This window comes from Triturus cristatus, chromosome 6 (assembly GCF_964204655.1).
Source record: "Triturus cristatus chromosome 6, aTriCri1.1, whole genome shotgun sequence".
NCBI lineage: Eukaryota > Metazoa > Chordata > Amphibia > Caudata > Salamandridae > Triturus > Triturus cristatus.
The window spans coordinates 1,299,569,389-1,299,592,131 of record NC_140589.1 but is presented as its reverse complement, the minus strand read 5'-3'; the positions used below and the strand labels follow the sequence as shown (position 1 = coordinate 1,299,592,131).

The 22,743-nt window shown below is 43.5% G+C and overlaps 1 protein-coding gene across 15 annotated transcripts in view; it reads right to left on the bottom strand.

Annotated features, from left to right (window-relative positions):
• The window catches only part of EYA4 (EYA transcriptional coactivator and phosphatase 4), a 671,943-nt gene that overhangs the window by 40,770 nt on the left and 608,430 nt on the right, over positions 1–22,743 (bottom strand). For all 15 annotated transcript variants that reach the window (XM_085612271.1, XM_085612267.1, XM_085612263.1 and 12 more), the window contains 2 exons: positions 3,011–3,069; positions 2,740–2,900 (listed from right to left, as the gene is read on the bottom strand). In XM_085612271.1, coding sequence (XP_085468397.1) covers positions 2,740–2,900; positions 3,011–3,069 — 220 coding nt within the window. The remainder of the gene's footprint in view (positions 1–2,739; positions 2,901–3,010; positions 3,070–22,743) is intronic.

The window sequence follows — 22,743 nt, the reverse complement described above, 5'->3', positions numbered from 1 at the left end:
TTAACATGTCCTCTTTCAGATCCGCCCTGAATGGGTCGAATATTCCGTTCCTAAGTATGCCTTGCCACCGTCTTTATATGGTATACTTTTCACGTTTTCCAGCTTTGGCAAGGTAGGCCCTGAATTCTGCCATCGAGCTTTTCCTGCTTCTGCCTCTGAATGCTCCAGCCTGGACCTGTATCTGTATCCATGAACTTTGTCTTACTCCCTGAGCGGCTAACGGTGCCCAGCCCGGCCTGTTGCCTGCCAAAAACTGTATTCAGCCTTCAAGTTATCTGCTCCGCTCCTCGAGAAATGCATTCCTGTCTAGTAGTTTAGGTAAACATCCTTCCAGCTACAGAGCAAAGGGCCCGGCCTTACTGTCTCCGTGCAAGTAATTCATGACTTTCGTTACCATGGTAGGCCCATGCCCCCTCGCATCTCATGTAGACACATAGACGCTTATACACGCACTAGTAGTTAGTATAGGATAGCCTCTGCCTGAGAGACCTTTCCTTCCAGATAATATAGTTCCTTAAACACAAGATATTAGATACGATTTGGGATTAGGTTGTCCTGACATCCCAGACTTCTGTCTCCTCATGTAGGGCTAAATGTCAAGTCCCCTTCACCCTCTAGTTACACGTCAATCACACGTCATGCGGCTGCGTGCGCATCTCTGCCATGTATTTCTGCTGACATTGCAGGATTCTCTTATGGATCCACCCACTTGTGTCATCATCATAATGACGTTTCTAGCATACGCCTATATGCACGCCTATTGTAACGCCTTTTTCATTACGTATGTGTATTCTTATCTCTCTTCTCAGCTGTAACGCCTTCTGCATATGTCTTTACTGTAATGCATTTACTATAAATATGATAACCTGTCAATAATGTATTGCCTATCCCTTCCTGAACCTTCGTGGTGACGGAACCCGATTGCCTGGTTCGAACCATAATTCCTTTGTAAGGAATAAATTCCCTTTTATAACCTCAAATACCACGGATTCTGCCTCTTATTTTTACTGAGTTATTCTTATTGAATTTTACCGCATAAATTAAGTCTAGGTAATTAAAAATTTACCACACTATTTTAAAGAACCCTCTGAATTGTAGAGCCCCCAGTGCCTTGGCCGTTTAGTTGCCCTTTTTTAGTAGTTGCAGGGACTCATCCCCCGCCTTTCTGAACTGGGAGTCTCATGTAAACAACATATTATTGAGGCCTGTACCTCTGGCTTGAAGCCCGACAATCTGAGCCAAGCATGTCTGCTTTGTGTCAGTCTCATGCACATATATCTGCTGCCAGTGTCTGCAGCATCTAGGGCTAACTACAGGTAGGTGTTAGGATTCGAAAATCCTTCAAGGAGTTGTCAAACTCCTTCTTCCTTTGCAAGAGTGAGGCCATTTTAGCCTTGTGCTTGCATCGGTATCCCTCAGTCGAGATCTCTTTTAATTTCGGCTGGCCTTCAGTCGATTAGTGCTTCTGTGCCAGTGCTGCTTTTTGGGACTTAGCACACGGGGCTTTTGGCTCAGGGCTTTTTGGTGGCTTGATTATCTTGCATTTCTTCTCTTCTGTGTCCTTCACCGCTTGTTTCTTCTCTGCATCTGCCACATAGATCTCGATGTCCAGCTCTTCGACATGAGCTGTTTCCGCTTCCTTGGCGTTGTCGCTGTTATCGTTGTATAGGCTGGAATCTTTCAGGGATACCTGCATCTTCTGAGTGCTGATCATGTCGGTGTAGAGTCTGTCCTTTACGTTACGTTAGTGTCTTGAGTACGAATGCTGCTCAGGGCTCACAGACCTCGGCTAGATGAACCTTCGGAGACAATGGCTACAGACCTTGTGGGGAGTCTCTCTGTGTGGACTTGTGGTGTCAGTTGAGGAAGAATTTGAAGGGGTCTTTTCCATGACCACTACCTGCCTTCATTCTTCTGCAACATAGCTGGTACCGGCGGGGTCCCCCTTCGGGAGAAAAAGAGAAGTCCCCCCTCTCTCTCTTTGTCATCGCTCTCACTGTCTTCGGCGAATCGATCGATTTTCCTCAAACTCATTTTTTGTAAAATCTTTAGGAGCTCCTCCGTTGCGGAAAAAAGAATATTAAGATGGCGACTACCCACAGGAACATCTGGGACACCGTCTGACATTACACAGGGGATGGACATATCACCAAATAGTGGTCAATGACACCCAAAAAATATAAAAAATTATTACAGACCCAACCACTAGACGGCGGTAATAACGCACAGCATGAGAATTCAGAAAAGGATTCATGCAGCAAAACAGCAAATACACAACCACCTAATTTAAGTTTCTGGATTTCCATGCTCAGTGTAATAGACCGATAAGACTAAAGGACCTAAGCAATGACGTTGCTGAGATCTCGTGACGTAGTTTGTTTGTATGTCAGAGTATCGAGCACAAAAATATCATGCTAAAAAATTATTATGAAGGTAAGGATATCTAGGTAAGTTTAGATTTACTATTCTTAACTCAATATCTACAAGCTTTAAAGTGATATTTATGTATATTTCACCAAGGTATACTTGTTGAATTGAGTACAGTACTTAAATATATTTTCCTTCACAATATTTATGTATTCAATTTCTGTCTTCAAATTTTTGTAGCATATTTACAACTAGAAATTTTTGAACTACACTCTTTTAAGAATGCATGCAATAATTCACCAAATAAATACAGCACGCAATATTATTAAAGTGGTTGAGATTCAAAGGAAACATCTTTACTTCAAAGCGTACCTCCGACATTGTTCTTGTACGTATTGTATAACTCTTTTACTCGTCGATACCGGAATGCCAGTTTCCGCATCCAGTCAACGCCACCTCGTACACCCGTTGGCAAACACAGATTTGCACTGCTCGCTGCTGCATGGAATCCATCTGTTGCAAAACTGTATGTACTAAGAGAAAGGCCAGAGCAAGCGTTGGAGAATTCACTTCACCATTGCTACTGATTTTGAAATATGAATGACAGCTAACCTGTTCCTGAATGTCAGGAGATCACACTTACCTTAAATCCTGCCCATTATCATCAGAGGAGACGTCGTCTATGTGCACTTGATCGCATTCCTAGGAGAAGAAAATAAGATGGAAATTTGCTTTTGCATCAACTCCAATTATATTGTGTGGAAAAGACAGCAAACATCAAAAGATTAATTTTTCTCAGCATTTTATGGCATGCCCTGGATAGGTCTAGTTACAAAAAATTGAAAATTGAGGATTTTAGGTAGTGGCATTTTGGTAATCTTAGAGTGTGATGCTAGTTATAATCCATACTTCCGTTCTCTTTCATGTTTTTTTCAGTAAAATGTTTTATCAAAAGGAAAGTGGCCACTCATTAGTAGGAGTAACCAAGAGCTTGTTTATTGGAAATCATTAGGTGAGAAGGACTATCAGAACATTCCCTCTTATTAGCACAACAAACGATAATACCTGGATGCAAAAACACATTGTGCATTATAGAATATTGGCTGGATGGTGTGGTGAAGCAAAGTAATGAGAAAAAAATTAACACCAGTTTCCGAGTAAATGGTCAACTCACAGAAATGACAGCTAATGAGTGCAGTTTGCTTTGGACTGAAGGGACGTCATGGATTTAAAAAAAAATAAAGTTCAAACAACAGTAGAGTACAGTGTTTGCCAAGTTTTAATGCAGCACAAACTTTTTACCGATGCTTGCAACATGAATTTGCAAAAAAATCTGAAGGAATTCATATCAGATTCCAAGCGAGCCAACCAAATCCCACTCGCATTATACTCTGAACTTGAGCAGGGGAGTGAAAAACTATGGATATTACTGACTGTCTCATAAGATGCACATATTTGTGATGGGAGTCTCCAAGGAAGCAAGAAAATACACTGGTGCCAACCAATTTTATATACATAGAAATGCTTTCAGTATTGCGAGATTTAAGACCCGTCCCAAGCACAAAGCTGTCCAAGTGCAAGCCCAACTTCAGCCGAAAGTCGACCAATATCAGCCCAAAAATAACCCAAAGGTGCACCTCTCATATTATGAAAAGATTACCTTCAGAAGATATTTTAAACATATTTCTAATTTGCATTTAATGTGTGTATATTAGAAGAAGGTTTACTGGGCACCTATGCAGTTCCGAAATCATTTTCAAATCTATTATTAACTACTCATTTGAAGATCAGTCTCGAAGCTCCCAACTTCGAGCTCCACCAAGGGGGTGACGTCCTCAGTGGCATCCCGGGATCCGCTGGGAAACAGTCAGGTGCAGTTAGTGGGCTAAATCCGCTGGTCACTGCAGTAATCCTCTCGTCTTGGCCATGACCTGAACAGTTGACCACAGCGATACCGGCAGACCCTTCTGGCATAAGAGGTTGCACATGGCTCGCTATCAGGTGCAGACTCTTCAGGGTCGTTGCCTTAGAAAAGTCTCATGCTCTGGCCCATGTAAGTTCACGGTGGCCCCTTCTCGCATACGGGGTCCCCACGCCTTGTGCACTTCACACGGCTGAGATTACACCGGCCCCCTTCTAGCATACATGGGCTGCCGGAATGTTCTAACACAAGGACAACGGCCCTACTGGTGGGCAGCCACTCTCCTCAAACCTTACCCTGGGATTCCTCCTCACAGTGCTCCCCACTGGACCTCGTTCCCTTTAACTCTCCTCTTCCTCACAAGGCACATTAGTCTTGGCAAGCAGGCAGGTGATTGTGCTCCAGGATCCAGGTCTTGGTTTCCCTGGGTGATGTCTGCTCACCCAGCAGGAACATTAGCAGGCCTTGGCCCACAGTCGTGGTCAGGTGTAAGTCTTGCAGAGCTTCCCCTCCTCACACAGCCCGTCTTGCTGCTTGGCAGATGACACATTTTTGGGCACTCAACATCCCCTTCTTATAATCCTTTTGCAGACCCTAAATGTGATTTAAGGTGTAGGGCATTCAGGATTTATGTTGGGGTTCTGCTTATTTCTTTTCAAGTGGGCACTTCTCCTTTCCATTTTCCTTCATGAAAGAGGTCTGTCACAACAGGCACTGTTCCTAACCTGATCATTTCCAACATAATTCATGAGAGTGACCAAAGTTTACACCTGGATGTCAGCCACAGTGATATGTGCTGTCTAAAAAGTTAATCTCAGACCCCCAGCCCTACTCTTTATTATTCTCTTATAAGTCCCATCTCCCTTCCTGAGATGTGTCCAGGCCCCTTTCTTGCGATCTATCAATGAATCAAAGAGCAACCTTTGAAATGTAAAGGGAGACTCTTTCCTCCCGTGGGTCTCCACCAAGGTCACAGGAATGCAGCTATCCAGAAATACTTCTGTGGGTATTCCTCTCCTCCTCATGTCTTTAGGTGACAGGCCTGTGCTTCCCAGAATAGAACGCAATGTCCTCCATACAACATAACACTGTAGGCACACTCCCTCAGTGTTCAGCACTAATACCTCTATAAATTGTATCCTTTCAGCACACACACTCAATCTGTGCGCATTGTTCAGGACTAAAGCTTTCCCATTTTCAACCTGGGTGAGTTATTTCAAAACATATAAACTGCCAGCACACAGACTCATTGTGCGCTGCACAACTCTTCACCCTTCATGTATTGTACTTCCCACAGGCACACATATCTTCAGCACATGTGGGCCCTGCACACATACTGCACAGCACTACATCTCTCATGTAAAGTATTCCTCTCAGGCATACATACACACAGCTCATGTACTAATCACACATACATGGCACAGTACTGCTCCAACCTTGCAATGTACCCTTCTCAGCCACACACACAATTAGAACAGAGTCACTACTCCTGTGCTGTGCAGCACTCCACGTCTACCTGATGTAGGTCAAGGGTGAGTTAAGCACACAGCAGTGGAACTTTAAAAAAGTGAGGGAGCCTGTAAGCCTCATTCCAGTGGCACAGGGTAAAAAGGTCCTGTTCACTACACGGCATGCTGCCACCACTGTGCTCGTCTGCTTAAATCTATGTGAAGGCAGTAGCCTTCTCCCACTATGAAGGTAGTGCTTTGGGTGCCCCTCCCAGTCCAACAAGACCACAATCCGTGAGACAGGCTATGTAACACACACAAGATCCATGTTTGCCCATGACAAAAAACTAAATCAGCATTAGGGATCCAGACAACAGTACAATTGGGCACTCTGGGCAGGGGCACATGTCTCTTACTATGCAGAGGACCTTTCTGTCCCAACAAGTACATTTAACTGATCTTACAGGATTAAATCACAATGATACACTTAGGAAGAAACCATTCCTGGGTTTAAATCACTTTCACCTTGACTTGTTAGGCAAATTGCGAGAAATGTCACAGTAGGACGCGAGGCCCACAACCTTCAGTTAAAATGTACAAAGGTCAGAAAGGAGATAGTCACTTTGCCCTGCCCTCCATTCCATTCCATAGTCCTTCACCATGACCGCCAACTTTCACACTAAAAGGTATACAGGACATACATCATTGTCTTTGTGTTGCAGCAAAGACTAAAGTTACCAGTATTGGCAAGGAGCAGATGGGTTCAATAGGGGTCTAAATGCAAGCAAAACTATTGGAGAAAAAAGGAAAAAGAGACTGTTTTCCCTATAGCTTAGGAGATACCCTGCCCCTGGCATCTAAACAATAACGTTCCCTCAAATATGCCGACAGTGACATCACCCCTCTACTTCTGTCCTACTCTGGTCCACTTCATCATAAGCACTGTCCCACTCTAATACCACCGCTCACCACTGCAATCTCACTGGGTCATGCAGCCCCTTTACACCCATCACTCATGCAGGGTTTTAGTGGGTCAGGTCTTAAAAGAGACTCTGAATTCAGGCCCTAGGGGCCTATATTTACGTCCTTTTCCTTAAAGGCCATACCATTCATTGATTTCTCAATAAATACTACAAATCCACCCTGTCAGGTAAGCCGTACCTCTCTTTTTTTCATATATTTTACTCCATCCTTGGTTATCTAAGAGAGTCTGCTTTTTCAAGATGCGTTTCTGTAATTTTATATTCATGCAACGTATGACCCTTGCATAGTGCGTATCGTGAACTGAGTCACCCCTAGTTATCTAGGTGAGTTCACGTTGTGGGTGGGTGTTTATGACGGGTAATGATTAAGAGCACCAGAGGCTGAAAGCAGTACGCGTTTCTCTGAGTGCCTGCTAGTGGGTCATTAAGGTGTGCACACCATATGCACAATGAATCCTTGCTCTCTCTGCAGAGTACACAGACTGATGCCAAGATATTTGTCAATTGTAAAATAAAGCTCTGTCCTCGTAACCCGCTATTTTCCCATGCTGATACAAATAGGAGAGGCTAGGGCTACTGGACTGTTTTCGTCCCCACATCTTTCTGAAATCTTCCATTTGTGTATCTCGCATCAGAGGTGTGGAATTAATAAAATATCTACTTGTCCATGGGGCAGGTTGCTTCATAAATCTACTTGTCCTGTAACAAAATCCACTTGTCCCTTTTGTGCCATGTGATGCGGCGACAAATTACGGCAGCAATCTCATTATATATGAGTTCTGATATAACCTCTTTGATTATGCCAGTGCTCGTAGTAGGGTTTGAATACTAGCAATTCTCTTATGTTGCTACGTTTCTGCAGGTCTACATACTGGGGCTGAAGGTTGAGGTAAGTAATAATTCCAGGGTTTGAATGCCCTTTTGAGCCTGTGCAAACCTACTAACTTGCATGTTTTAAGGTTTTTCACCAACTCTTCTCTAATCCTTTCCCATACTGAGAAAGGTTGAAAATGTATTCCGGACTGTGGCAGATGTAAAACTTCTTCCAGGGTTGGGAAAAAAGCGGTTCGGAGGAAAAGTGAATTTGGAAACATTTAGATTTTTACATGAGCAAATCTACATATGTATATTTGTTCATGCTAAAATGCAGTTCACAAATATTTTCTAGGAGTACTATTTATTTGCCTACTTCTGTAAATTCTTGTGAATTCACAGAAACTGTATATATGCACTTAATGCCAGGATATATACCATGGATGCACTTTTGAGACTTTCTTTAATAATTGGGCCTCTAATTAGGCCTGGTGTTACTCTTGACCTTTTGTGTTTATTAAATTTCTCTCTCTCTCTCTCTCTCTCTCTCTCTCTCTCTCTCTCTCTCTCTCTCTCTGTCTGTCTACCAGCGGGCTTCACTGTGAGTGACAGTATTCTGCTCTTTTACAAGGAGCATATTGGCACACAAAGTAGTTTTGTTCCGTACCCAAAACAGCTGTGGCAAGGTGTGCTTTTTAAGACCAAAAACAATTATGGCTTTTGCCAATGCTTGTTAGAATGATGAGGGCCCAGCAGCTTCTCACACCGATAAGGTTTTACAAAAACCATGCCTAAACAAGTCACGCATTGACAGAAACAAAAGGCTGACCACCAATTTCAGACCTACTGGCTTTGCCACTGCTTGTGTATTTTTGTTTCCCATAATCATATTTACACTGATTTTTCATTATGAATATTTTTGGTCAAAACTAGCATACATCAACATGTTACTAACTGATGCTGCAAAGATATGGTACCTAAAATCTAGTAGTTTAGCAAAATTGTTTTTTTCCTACTTGCATTTTTTTGTGAACATTTTATCTTGAAAGCAAAGAATCATCACTCTTGCTTTCAAGCTTCTGAAAATATTTGCATATAATCAGAGAGCATTCTGGGAGCATTATACATATCCTCATATAACTAAACTTTGAAAACGTATGTACATATTTATACTGGAACCACCGTCAGTAGTGTAGGCCGAGCTTACAACATTTTCTTTTAGTGCTCACCCTAATAATAAAGGCTTTGCACTAATGAACCATAAATACAAATTTGAACAGCATTAACACATGGACACACATATTACCTTATTTGTAGACAATACCCTTCCCTGGTCCATAACATGGTACTGTAAACTGGCAGCCAAAGGAATTGAGCTGTAGGGGGTTTGGCCTACTTGTCCCAAGGACAAAATACACATGAAAATGTTTTGCTCTTGACCCCAAACAATATGTCCCGGGCGTCGGGCTATAGGAATTCCACATGCCTGCTGCATATTTTTCTTCTTCATGATAAGCATTTCACGGTATCGTTTTTAGGTCGCGCATTCAAGACCTCTTGTATATACTTTAGTATATACTTTAGTATATATACTTTAGTATATGCTTATATGTATATGTACTTTATGGGCTATGGAGATCAGCCCAAGGACTTGTCTGCTTCCGCTTAGGGACTTTGTTTTCTGTTCAACTGCCTCTATTTAACTGTCTTGATAGAAAACGACCACAAGAGGTCAGTAAAATACCAGAATTGCTTTCTGCTGAGGGACTTTCTTTTTTAAAAATTTTCTGGCAACTGCCTCAATGTAACTTTCTTGATAGAAAATGACCAGCAGAGGTCAGTAAAATATCAGAACCACTTTAGCATTTTCTAGATTCCAGTCCATAGAAATTGTCTTCGACGAGCACCTGTAGACAATAATATTTTTTTTAAATTTTGTATTTTCAGTGATATGACCACCAAAGGCCCTGCTTATATTAAAAACAGAGCTTTGGACTTTACCATTTCCACCTGAAAGGCAATATTTCTCTCCATGTGTTCCCATACCTGGTGTGTCACGCAGTTTGGTGCTTACTTTCCCTCCATGTTAAGGAACAGTAGATTTTTCAGCACACAGGCTAATGTGCAGCATAGCTAAATACATATAAGGTCCCAAAGGCGAGACCGATTGCATTGCAAATGCTTGTTATGTATTCCCTTTCAACAGTGCATGAAATGAGGAGGATCTGGGCCAGCATCAGTGAAACGCGCTGAATTAGTCCTGTTGTAATTTGTTGTCATTGGGACTCATTCAGCTTTCATTTCAGAGCAGCAACCTGCAGAAGATAAAGGGTTTTTCTTAGTTTCACTTCCAGCGGAGTCCAACATGTAGGCCTCACTCAAAGGGCCATCTGGTCTCCTGTTTTTGGGCTCGCATCCTGACTTAAAGATATGCAAAGGAGGGAAACAAAGGCACCAAGTGTGTTTAAGAGAAAACATCATTTGGAGGTGTGTTTATGACTTCAGCACCCACATTGTAAGGGATATGCATGCAGTGTAGGAATGTCAGATGTATCTCTTTGTATGAGTAATTCTTGAACTACTAATAAATTAAATTGTACTCACTATTTTCTTATTCACTATTTTCTTTCATTTTTTAGAGTGGTTGTCATCTCAGGATGAGGGTAGGGTGTTGGAGCACTTTATATCACACACACATTCAGAGACAATGAAGTGTGTAAATACATTTACATGGAATGTTACATAAGACTTTGAGGGTTAAAAGGTGGAGTTACATTTCATCCATACTGGTAGGCATTACGAGTGTGCATGTAGCTCCTGGATGCTGGTTCATGGCTCACTATGCTATATCAGAAGGTTTGTAACTTACACCCTGTATGCTACTTTATTATGAGCCAATAGTGTAACTAGACAAGATGCAGATCTCTCCAGTGGGTACATTAACTACCCCAATGATCTTAAAATGAAACTCTGAAACTTGGTGGGCACAGTGATCGCAGACTCAGGATCTGCAGCAAGCTGGAGAGGCTGGCCAGTCAAGGTTATTTTCCCCATTACTCCCAGGCAGGACCTCAGGCAAAACACATGAGCAGGGCTTTAAGTGGGATGCAAAAACTAAGGGTGGAGAGGGGTCTCTCAAAGGCGCGTGGCTTAAAAAGCATAAGCTGAAAATCTGTGCTTAGCATAGTGTGCCCCCGACTGATATTTTTCTGTGTCTGTCATTGCATCCAGATATATATTACAACATGTAACATTACACCTGCAACAAACCAGGACTAATGGCTTTGTCAATGGTTGTTAATTGCATTAGATAAAAAAGCAACAACTATGGCTTTGTTATATATAATATTGAAAATACTTTGTTTCTAAAATCATTACACTTTTAAAGAAGAACAAAGGTTACTTACCTGTAAACTGTGGTTCTCCAGTATTGGCATCTTTCATAGATTCACATGCTTGAATCATTCCCCGTCATCGGAGTGGGAGTCTCATGGTACATATGCATAACATAGCCATATCATAGGTAAATTAGAACCAAGAAGTAAAATAGCTAGAACTTAATAGGAAAAAATCTTCCACTTTCATGACTCGTCCAAGTCATTTTATATAGTCCAAACTACAGCCAGTCAGGCGACAGCACCCTCCAGAATGTTCTCCCCAGAGGCTCAAGTTCCCAGATTTTCCAGCACAAGTGTGATATAAGAGTAAAAAGAGAGCCTCTGAGGGGAAGTGGGTGGGTCGCATGTGAATCTAAGAAAGATACCAATAGTGGAGAACCACAGTTTACAGGTAAGTAACTTTTGTTCTTCTCCAGTATTGGGGTATCTTTCATAGAGTCACATGCTTGAATCAGAGTAGAAAGCAGTAATTCCATAATGATGCTTGTGAGATCATCAAAGAACTATATACAGATATATATATCATATATATACATATCTATATCTACAAGTACATATCACACCAGATAAAATACACATATGTATATCTGCATCAGCATAGAAATATATATATAATCCCAAAAGATATGTCTATAAGAATGTATTAAAGAGGAGGAGGGAAGAACAGAGGCTCACCTTATTTAAAAAGATTACGGAGAACCGCTTGTCCCACAGACGTGTCTGCATTGCTGGCAGCTTCGAAACAGTAGTGCTTGGTACAGGTGTGCCTGCTGGACCATGTTGCAACTCTGCAGATTTGATGAAGAGGCACACCAGCAAAGAGAGCAGTAGAAGAAGAGATTGCTCTAGTAGAAAGTGTACTCTCTGAGTTGCCTGCAGCGGTCTACCCGCTTGCTGATGACAGAAAGAGATTGCAGCAGAGATCCAACGAGCTATGGTCTGTTTGGTTATTGGGTGGACTTTGCGCATTTTTCCATATGCAATGAAAAGCTGATCAGATTTCCGTATTGAGGATGTCCTTTGCAAGTAAAATTTTAGACATCTTTTGACATCAAGCGTATGTAAAGCCCTTTCCGCAGGTGATTGAGGATCAAGAAAGAAAGTCTTTAAAATAACTGGTTCATTGAGGTGAAAATCAGAAGGTACTTTAGGCACAAAAATGGGGTTAGTGCGGAGCACTACCAAGTCCCTGGTGAATTGAACGAAAGGCGGTTTAATAGTGAAGGCTTGAATGTCACTGACCCGCCTAGCTGATGTGAGAGCCAACAACAGAGATATCTTCCACGACACAAACTTCAAATCAGCTCTATGAATAGGTTCAAAGGGGTGTCGCATGAGTTGTGACAGAACAATGTTAAGATGCCAGGGTGGAGGCGGACGGCGGATGGGAGGAAACATACGAAACAATCCTTTGAAGAATTGTTGAATGATCCGAGAGGAGTAAAGAGAATGTGTACCATCTTGTCGGAATCTTGAGATAGCCGCTAAGAATACTTTAAGAGTAGGTTGGGAAAGGCCTGACTTTGCCAAATGTAAAAAGAAAGGCAATAGTTGTTCCAGTTTTGCATGTACTGGGTGATTGTTGACGGCCTGAGACCGGAGGCAAAAACGCTTCCATTTGAGCATGTAGGTTTTTATTGTAGAGGGCGCTCTAGCATTAGCTAAGACCTCCCTACACTCCGAAGGAATGTCTAAGTGGGCAAACTCAAGGTGTTCAGGCACCAGGCTGCTAAGCGCAGAGATGCAGGATCCGGATGGCAGATCTGCCCGTTGTGGATGGTAGGAGATTCGGTATTGGTTGCAACTGAATGGGATCGCATTCAGATAGGAGGAGTTTGGTAAACCAGAAGTGGCGAGGCCACCTGGGAGCTATTAGGAGTAGGCGACAAGGCTCATTCTTCATTTTCCGGAGAACCCTGGGAACCAACAGTATCAGTGGAAAAGCGTAGGCATAGATCTGCGACCAATTCATCAAAAACGCATTCCCGCACGAGTCTCGTTGGGGAAGCCAACTTGCGTAGAACGGACATTTGCGGTTCAGACTGGTCGCAAACAAGTCCAGATTGGGTCGACCCCACTTCTGAAATATACGATCCAACGTTGGTTGATGGAGCTCCCACTTGTGATTTGACACTGTCGACCTGCTGAGGGAGTCCGCCAGGATGTTGGATACTCCCGGAACATGGACTGCTGACAGAGTTATTTGGTGTCGGATCGCCCAATCCCAAATTTGCTGGGCTTGCTGGGACAGCAGAATGGATCTTGTCCCTCCCTGTTTGTTTAGGTAGTGCATACTTGTTGTGTTGTCCGTCCGGATCAACACTGATGCTCCTAGAATTATGGTGCGAAAAGATTTTAGCTAGCAAATCTAAAAGGTTGATATGCCAAGTCCTTTGTTGAACATCCCATTTGTCACTGACTGTTAGTCCTTGAAGGTGCGCTCCCCACCCTTCGAGGGAGGCGTCCGTGGTGATGACGAAACTTGGAGCTTCCACTAGGAATGAGAGGCCTGCTGCCACATTCCTTTTGCAAGTCCACCAGAGCAATGCCTTCGGCATCTGAGGAGTGATGCGGATGAGATCGTTGAAGGACCCTGAGACTTGTAGCCATTGGTTGTTGAGCTCCTCTTGCAGGGGTCTCATTTTGAGACGACAGTTGGGGACCAAGGGAATGCAGGATGAGAGCATCCCTAGAAGTGACTTGAACTGTCGGACAGAAACTCACTCTTTTGATCATATTAGTTGAGCAAGCTTGCACAGCTTTTGTTGTCTTTCGGTTGAGACAAAGGCTTGTGTCCGTAGAGTGTCTATGGTGGCTCCTAAGAATGTTCTTGTTAGTGATGGGATGAGTTGAGACTTGTCCAGATTGATGGAGAGACCCAGAGACTGGAAGAGTGACAGACATTTCACAGTATGGACGTTTGCGACTGCGAAGGAATTCGCCTTGATAAGGCAGTCATCTAAATAAGGAAACATTTGGATTTCTTCCAACCGAAGGTGTGCAGCCACTGGTGCCAAAACTTTGGTGAAGACACAGGGCACGGAACGTAGTCAGAAGGGAAGGACTTTGAACTGGAAGTACTTGCCAGCCACTCTGAATCTCAAGATCTGTCTGTGTCTGGGTAAAATCGGTACATGAAAGTAAGCATCTTGGAGTTCGAGGGTGGTCATGTAATCCCCCGCAGAGAGGAGTTGAAGGACTTCTTGTATAGTCAACATCCGGAAGGATTGTTTTTTGAGATATTTGTTGAGGGAACGAAGATCCAAGATGAGGCGCCATTCTCCCAAATTCTTTTTTATTAGAAAAAATCTGGAATGGAAACCGGTGCCTCTTTGTAATTTCGGAACCACTTCGATCGCTCCCTTTTTAAACATCAAATTGATTTGAGAGAAAAGCTCTGTGAGATGAGCTGGAGGCGGGCCCTTGGGAGGAGAATGTGGAGGTAGTTTGATAAACTCCAGAACGTGGCCCCTGGCCACAATGTCCAAGACCCATTTTTCTGTCGTTATAGCAGACCAGGTTGAGTAAAAACTTTTGTAGGATTGAGTGGTAGAGCATGTGGCAGTTGTCACTGCTTCTTAGACGTATTCCGTCCGCGATAAGATTACTTATTCCTGTTTTGTGCATAAGACGTAGTTGATTGCTGCCTGAAGGATTGTTGTCATTGTGAGGAGTAATGTTGATTACCCTGATAGGATTGGTATTGCCTTGACTGATTATAGCCTCCTCGACTGGAGAAAGATCCACGACCTTTAGCGCCACGAAAAGGCGGTCTTCAAAACTGAAGAGTACCGAGAGATTTCGCTGTCTCTGTATCCTTTTTAATGGCTTGTAGGGCTTCATCAACATGCTGACCAAAAAGAGACTCACCGTCAAAAGGCATGTCGATTATTTTCGTCTGAACTTCCTGACGAAATGATGAGGATTTCAACCAGCCCTGTCGCCTCAGGACAGCCGCACCCGCCAGTTGCCAAAAACGCGTAGATGCAACATCCACAGAATCGATAATCTCAGCCGAGATTCGTTCTCCCTCTTGAAGGATTTTTAGCGCTTCCGCCTTGGAGAGCTCAGGTAACATCTCGATGTAAGGAGAGATGTCGGACAACATCTGTCTATCATAGCGACCCAAGATGGCCAGTGAGTTAGCTACACGAACAGTAGTGGCCACCATGGTCAAAACCTTTTTTCCAATTGCGTCCAGACGTCTCCCATCCCGATCCGGGGGAGCAGACAATGGAGAGGAGAGATTCCGTGCTCGGCGTTGCGCTGCTTGGGCAATAATGGAATCTGCCTTAGGCTGGCCTATCAGGCAAGCTGGTGAGTTATCCTTTGCCTTATACTTATTTTCAAGGCGAGGCAGGACCGCCGGAATGGAGGCAGGAGTTTGCATGACTTTCAGTCCTTCCTGCCAAATAAAGTCAATAACAGGAATACTTTGGACTTGTTTCCTCAGCTGGTCTTTAAAATCGTAAAGGAAAAAATCATCCTTCTTTGTTTACATGGGAAGAAGGGATCGTTGTGCTGCTCTTTCCATTAGAACATGAAAACCTCCGATGTCAACTGGAGGCGAGTCAACAGGAACAGGTGTCGAAGGAGACAGCGTTTGTATATGATAGTCATCCCATTCTGTAAGGAGCAATCTGTCATCCAATTCTCCTTCTTCTCTGTAATCATCCGTGGTGTGGGCTTCCTGATGATGAGACATTGAAGGTACTGGAGAAACTGGTCTGCGCGACCTCAACACTGTTGAAGATTGAGGAACAGGTGTAGGTGGTACAGAAGAAGCCGATTCAGATGGAGGAAATCGGTGGTAATAGTCATCGAGCATGTACTGTTGATTGTTTAGAAGTGATAGAGGCAATTGTGCCATAGGGTTTGACTCTAGAGCTGGAGGAGCAGTGTCCGGATAATACTCCTCTTCTTGATCTACGTCTTGGTATTTAATGAAGAGCTCTGAAGGGCTCCTGGCAGTACGAAAGCTGTCATCTTCCTCAGATTCATCCTCATCTGCTCCATAATCCAGTAACTGTTCGGGCAATGCAAGAGGCACTCTACTGGGTGATGTGTGAACTGGAGAGAGGACCTCTAAGGAAGATCCGCGCCTTTGAAGCAAGGAAGGCGCAGTGAAGGCGGCACCGCAGATGTCCTTGAGGATGCCGTGGCTGCAGACGACGACCAAACTTGAAGATCAGTGCAGGAAGAGAGCAACATCTACGAAGCAGCCGTCGACGAAGGCAGCCGTAGATGAGGCAACCATCGACGAGGCCATTGCCGTCGACGAGGCCATTGCCGTCGATGAGGCAATCGCCAACGAGGTTCTCTTATTCTTCGTCGACGGAGGGGCATTGACGATAGACTTCAATTTCTTCGTCGACGAGAGGGAAGTGACTGACGTGGTAGGTCTCACGGAGACGGAAACCAGTGTCGACGGCAAGGAAGCCGACGATAGTATAATCTGAGGGTTTGGAGATGAGAAGGTGGCAGTAGACGTCGTCGTCGCAGCGACAGCAGGCTTCTTCGACGAAGACGTCGTCGTCGAGCTCGTCAAAGACGGAACCCGTTTCTGAGGTAAATCTCTGTCAGAAATAGGTTTAGAAGTCTGAGACTTCACAGTCTTTCTTGGGGTCGTAGAGGGCAAAGTTTTTCCCTAAGTAGGTGGAGGACCTTTTTTGGAAGTGGAAGGCAACTCAGCACTCTTAGAGGTGTGCTGTTTTTTCAACACCTTAGCCCCAGGAGAGGTCAAATCCGTGTCGCTAGTCCTCTTCCTAGAGGAAGAAGACCTGATAGATGAAACACTTCCAACCTCAGATAAAGAGTTGTCTTGATTCTTAAACTTCTGTAGCCACAGAAGTAGAAATCCCTCTCTGTCCCTCAGAGTTTTTTGAGGGAAAGTTCTGCAGATTTTGCAGTCTCTCACCGGGTGATCCAGATATAAGCAGTAAATGCACTACTTGTGGGGGTCTTCAGAAAACAACCGGAGATTCCCACAAGACTCACAAGGTCTAAAGAGAGATTTCTTAGAAGAAGACATCATGAAAGAAGAAATTCTGAAGAAAAACTGAGAAGTACAGAGCAGAGCTCAGGGAGACTCCCTTCACACGATGTGTGGTAGAAAATCTGGGAGCCTGAGCCTCTAGGGAGAACATTTTGGAGGGTGCTGTCGCCTGATTAGCTGTAGTTTGGACTATATATAATGACTTGGACGAGTCATGAAAGAGGAAGATTTTTTCCTATTAACTTCTAGCTATTTTACTTCCTGGTTCTAATTTACCTATGATATGGCTATGTTATGCATATTTATTGCTATTTTTATGTACCGTGGGACTCCCACTCCGACGACGGGGAATGATTCAAGCATGTGAATCTATGAAAGATACCCCAATACTGGAGAACTATAACTAGTCTCTTTGAAGTTACATTGCAGGCAGTGAAGGGTGGTACTGCTGCAGAGGTAGGTTTTTTCCACCGAAAGTGGGGGCGAAAATAAGAGCAACGAAAGGGACCCGTTTCAGCACCTGCTTTTTAGAACTGCTGGTGCTGTGAGCACCGGCAGGACCCGACCCACTTAAAGCCCCGCACACAAGTGACTCGAAAAACCCCTTAGTCACATGTAAGGAGGGCTCAATTCAGTCTAAAAATTGTCACTAGCCAGTTGTGTTTTTTCATGTATAAATGGGAAAAATGACGTCCATTTGTGTGGAAAATAGCCATGCCTTGCAACATCGAATGCTTTTGTGTAGACCAAAGTTAAAAAAATATTTTTATTAAACTCCAACTGTAACCTTCCTAAAGCCCAGGTGCATGTTCGACCCTAGATGAGAAACTTGGAGACACTTGGAAACAACATTTATCATACAGCTATTTATTTTTTGTTAGTTAGGAGAAAAGTGTTGCTTGAGAACACAGATATTGGAAGCAGGTACACAGTTATTACCGCCAAATAAAAACATTACCGTAACATACACATATTAATCATTGTAGGTACTTGAAGGTGATGGAAATCAGGCTCCAGAATAACCATTAGTAGCCGAACAGTTAGCTGCCCCAGTCGTTAGTTTGTCAGGGGCTCCACTGTGCCAGAGGGCGAAGGCTCTAGTTGTTAAGCAGGTCACGCCCCCTCAACACGGTACCTTTTAAGAAAGACATGGCTGTGCATCTCCTTAAGTAAATGGAACCAATTACGTCTGTCGACAGCAGCAATTTTACAGCTGAGAGCAACCACTAGGCTCCTGACCTGGGGACCACATGGGTTTCTCACTTTGTATCTTCTGGCAGGTGTCTGGCTTCCACCGCTGGATTGGCTGAAATAATCTTTCTTTTACATTGGTGGATTTATTTTCCCATGCTTCTTTTAATATTGTTATATTTCCTTAGCAGTGTCGCAGACAAGGGTGATTGCCTTGAGGCATAGGAGCTGCTCTGCCGTAGTTTTTTTTTTGTTTTACCGCCACTGCACCCCCGCCCTATCTCCCCCAACCTAATTTTTTACCTTACAATCAGTACCTCTGTGCCAGAGAGCAATCCGCTCTAGTTGAAGGGGCCTGACCCACACAACATGGCACACTTTAAGAAAGACGCAACAGGGTGTCCGCACAGCAGGCATGCACAGCGCAGGGCTCCAAGTCCTTTGGTCTCAGGTCTGCAGGGCCAGATCACGTACACAGCTTTCCCTCAGGTAAATGTCAGTGTACTTTTCCAGCTCACTGCCTAAGTAGGGTGACCAACTGGCATGGGTGCTAATTCAGGACAGTGAGTGTAAAAATTCAGGACAAAGGTTCAAAATTCAGGACAGAAATTCAGGACAGAAGAACAAAATTCAGGACAGGAAGGAAGAGAAGGAAGAGTCCACTGTATAGCACACATCTGAAGGGATTTTTTATACTGAACAAAGTAGTAGTCAGGTTTTTTTATTGGATGACTAAGAACGTGTTTAAAATGGTACTAGGTAGAAAATTAATGCAACTTAAACATCAAGATTAATCAAATACCTTCACCTTATAACCCTCAAGAGTTGATGACAAGATTGGTCTACATTCATTCGGATTTTTATGGATGCTTCCAGCATGGCTGCTTGACAAAAGCACAATGGTGTGCCCTAGGCAGATGTGGGAGAAGGCACACCCCCCTGCTGTATCTAACCAAGAGCCCATTGTCATTCTGTATGTGACAATCAGCCGAAGTCAGAATGACAATGGGCCAGTCTTCAGTCTGTGTGAAGTCGGGGAGGGGCTGCGCAGCTTCTACAGTTTGAGAAGTGCGAGCTGGCCCCGATAGCAATAACATTGAAACTTATATTAGGGACTCTCCAGGGAAACAGCACAGATTGTAGCAATCCCCAAAATTACAGACAAATGGTGTCAGTAAAATGAATGATTACGGACAATGGACAACATGCCAAAATAACAGACGGCTCATGAAATTTATGGACGGTTGGTCGCCCTATGCCTAAGAGGGTCTACTAACTGTCACCTATGTATAGTGTCTCTCATTTTCATGCATAGGAGGACGACATCGCCCTGCAGTAACTGCCTTACATTTTCCTCATTTATGCACATTTGTTACCTAAATATAACTTCAACATATTCAAGTTTATTGATTCATGTTATGTTGTGGAGCATTTATAAAGCGCAACATTCATCCGAGAGTCTCTTGAGGCTATCAAGTTAGGGAGGTAGCAATAAACTTGAAGAAATTAGTCTAATTATCAAAATCCTGTTTAAAAAACCTAGTCTTTGGCTTTCCTGAAGGGAGCAAGTTCTGTGATTGCGCATATCCACTCTGGAGTCAATGTAGAGAATCTACGCCCTTAAGACTTTGTTTTCTAGAATTGGGTACCAACAAATAATTGGCAAAAGCAAATCAAAGAGTTCTCCCACAGAGATATTTAAGTAGTTGAGCTCTTAACAAACATGGGGCCACTCCCTTTAATGCTTTGACAAATAGGCAACAGACTTAAAATGTAATTTTCTGTCTATCTGGGGCCGTATTATGCAGTGCTTCGCATTTCCCTGATTGACACAAAAGGTACGCTCGGTGCTAACAAGGACAGTGTGCCGTTTTACATTGAATGAGCTGCCTCCAGGGCAGCCGCAAACTCGGGACAGTGCATTCAAGTGAAATACAGAGCGGCTGCTTCAAAGCCGCTCTGTGTTTCACTGTGTAGGCAGCAAACCACCTGCACTTTTACGGGGGATTTGAGATCCGCTTGCAGGCGGGAACAGTGAGTGACTGCACCCGCCTGCAAGGGGATGTCTAGGGGGGTCCATACGACCCGATTTCCCCTTTCCAGAGGACTGCTATCAGAGGGCACACTGACAGTGTGCCATCTTTCAGGTGGCGCAATGTCTTGAGATAAGCCTCTCCCCACATGCTACCCAGGGTACCTTATCAATGCTAGTGCAGACACGCTGGCTACTTTTGTCTTACATAACACTATTTTCTTCAGCCTAGGTGATTTTACTATTAATGAGAACAGCGCTGCAGATGTTAACAGATAACTTTAGGCCTCTTAACCTCTCCCAACTACTAGACACCTCCACCTGTTCATGCTCTGGGCCTTATTTTCTCTAACATACCCAATCTCTCAGTTTCCTCCCCTTTACCACTACTCTGCTCGGGCCATTCCGTGGTCCCATTCCAGCTTATTTTAAGTAAGGTCCCTTTTTCCAAAGGGCCGAGAGATAAACTCTTGATGGGCTGGTATAAAAACACCACTTACCATCTTGTTGCAGACCTGAGCCCTTTGCCAATAACTCTTTGTGGGCACATATCAACTGTCACCTACTGTCCCCTGGATGCTGAAGCTACCTATCGCTTGGACGTAAATGCCTCCTTTGGGAATTTGGTGCCACACACTCTGTGAGCAAAATCAATTCTGCTAATAATGACACAAGAACAATTTTCTCGATCATTAAACCTTTCTACTGCCTCTAGCTGAAGCCCAGAACATTTCCTCCACTAAAGCTCTTTGTGAAGGTATTTCTTCTTTCTTTTGTGGCAAAATCTCTACGAATTGTAACTACCACCACAAACAACCTTCCATGAATACCATTACCTCCCTTGAGTCACGGTCTTCTACTTCTATCTGTAGATCTCTCTTTAACTTGTATGCTATTTTGGAGTGCAAGACCTGAGTAGCCATTAAACTATGCAAACCAAGCTCTACTTCAGATTCATGTGCCCCTTACATCTATGTCATCGACCTAGATCTAATTGGCCCAGTATTCATGCAAATTGTTCAATGCTTTTTTTCCACAGCTATTGTGCCAGAAATTTGGAAAAAAGCGTAGGGGAGTTACCCAACTAAAAAAAAATAAAAACAGTGGATCTTTCTGGGCTAGCCAGCTGTAGATCAATCACTTTGCTTCCCATAGTCTCAAAACATACTAGAAAAAGCTATTAATGCACAAATGTCTGTTTACTTGGAAAACACACTACTTGTTGAATCAAACTCAATCTGGCTTTACACCACTACACAATACCCAGCATGCTCTTTTAGCAGTCTCAGAACACACGAGTAACATCCTAGAATGAGGTGACTCCGCTGCATTGATGATCCTGGACTTATCTGCAGTGTTAAATATGATTTCTCATCCAATTCTGATTGCCAGACTATTTAACATAGGTGCAAGGAATCTGATTATTTGAGGGTGGGCGACTACCCACAAAAAGGAACAATCACAAACCTTGTCAGGGTGAACTCTCAAAGTCACTAAATTAACCTGAGTTTAGTCCCCTGGTAGCTATGGTTCAGTGTAGAGTATTTATGCAGTACCAAACAGTAATAAAGTTAAAATGCAAAACAATAAAAATCATGTATTGAAGGAGAAAAATGAAGTAAAATGTAATAAAGAAAATGAGACCAAAATGACAAAACATTCAAAAAGGTAAACCAGAGATATGATTTTTTAAAGTTTTAAGTAGAAATGGTACCAAAAAGTACAAAGCTCCAATGACAGTCACTGGACTCTGTAGACAGGGACCTAGACACAATTTTAGGCTGACCATGATGGAGTGCAGGTCAGATACACCAACCAGGTATGTCCTGGTCAAAGATCAAATCTTCTGACTTAGTCCTTTAAGTTCCAATCCATGACAGGAGTATGTTTTTAAAGTTTCTATAGCTCGCAGAACTTAAGAGGAGGCACTTAGAGACTCACAGGGTGTCAGGCAGAGGCTGACACGAGGGCTCAGCCCAGGTCAAATTACCACTGTTTAGCTGGGTACTTCCAGAAAAAGGCCTCTTGTAGCTTGTTGTATGACTGTAGCCTGAACAGGAGGCAAACCTAATGACTGCTAGAGTCCACTTCTTTTCCTGGGTACAAGAGGGCACAGGTCCAGTCCTTCAGGGCTACTCTGGGGTCCTAAACAGCAGGTTCAGAACTCTTCTGATCTTCCGCAGGTCCAGGAAGTATTCTGAAGTGTGTGCTTGGAAGTGCTAGCAACCAGACAGTGGATCCACAAGACCTGTTGTGGCATCCTGGTCGCTCCCTTTTCAAGTGTGCCCCAAGTGTTATATGTGAGCTCAGCAAACCAGTCAAGCAGGATTTGACACTGTAGTGTAAAAGAGGATGCCCACAGCCCCCGCATATTCGGTAGAGTTCAGAGGAGTCAGCTCTGCACAATTTGGTTAGCCTATTGCTTAATCCTGTGAGGCATTTCACACCAATTCACAATTATTGAAGGCTAATTACTGGTTGAAAGAGCCAAATTAGCCACCAGGAACCTGGGGCAGGGAAAAGGAAACTTTCTAAAAGTTACCTTACCTTTCCTTAATATTTATAGAAAATTTGACTTCACCATTGAATTGGATC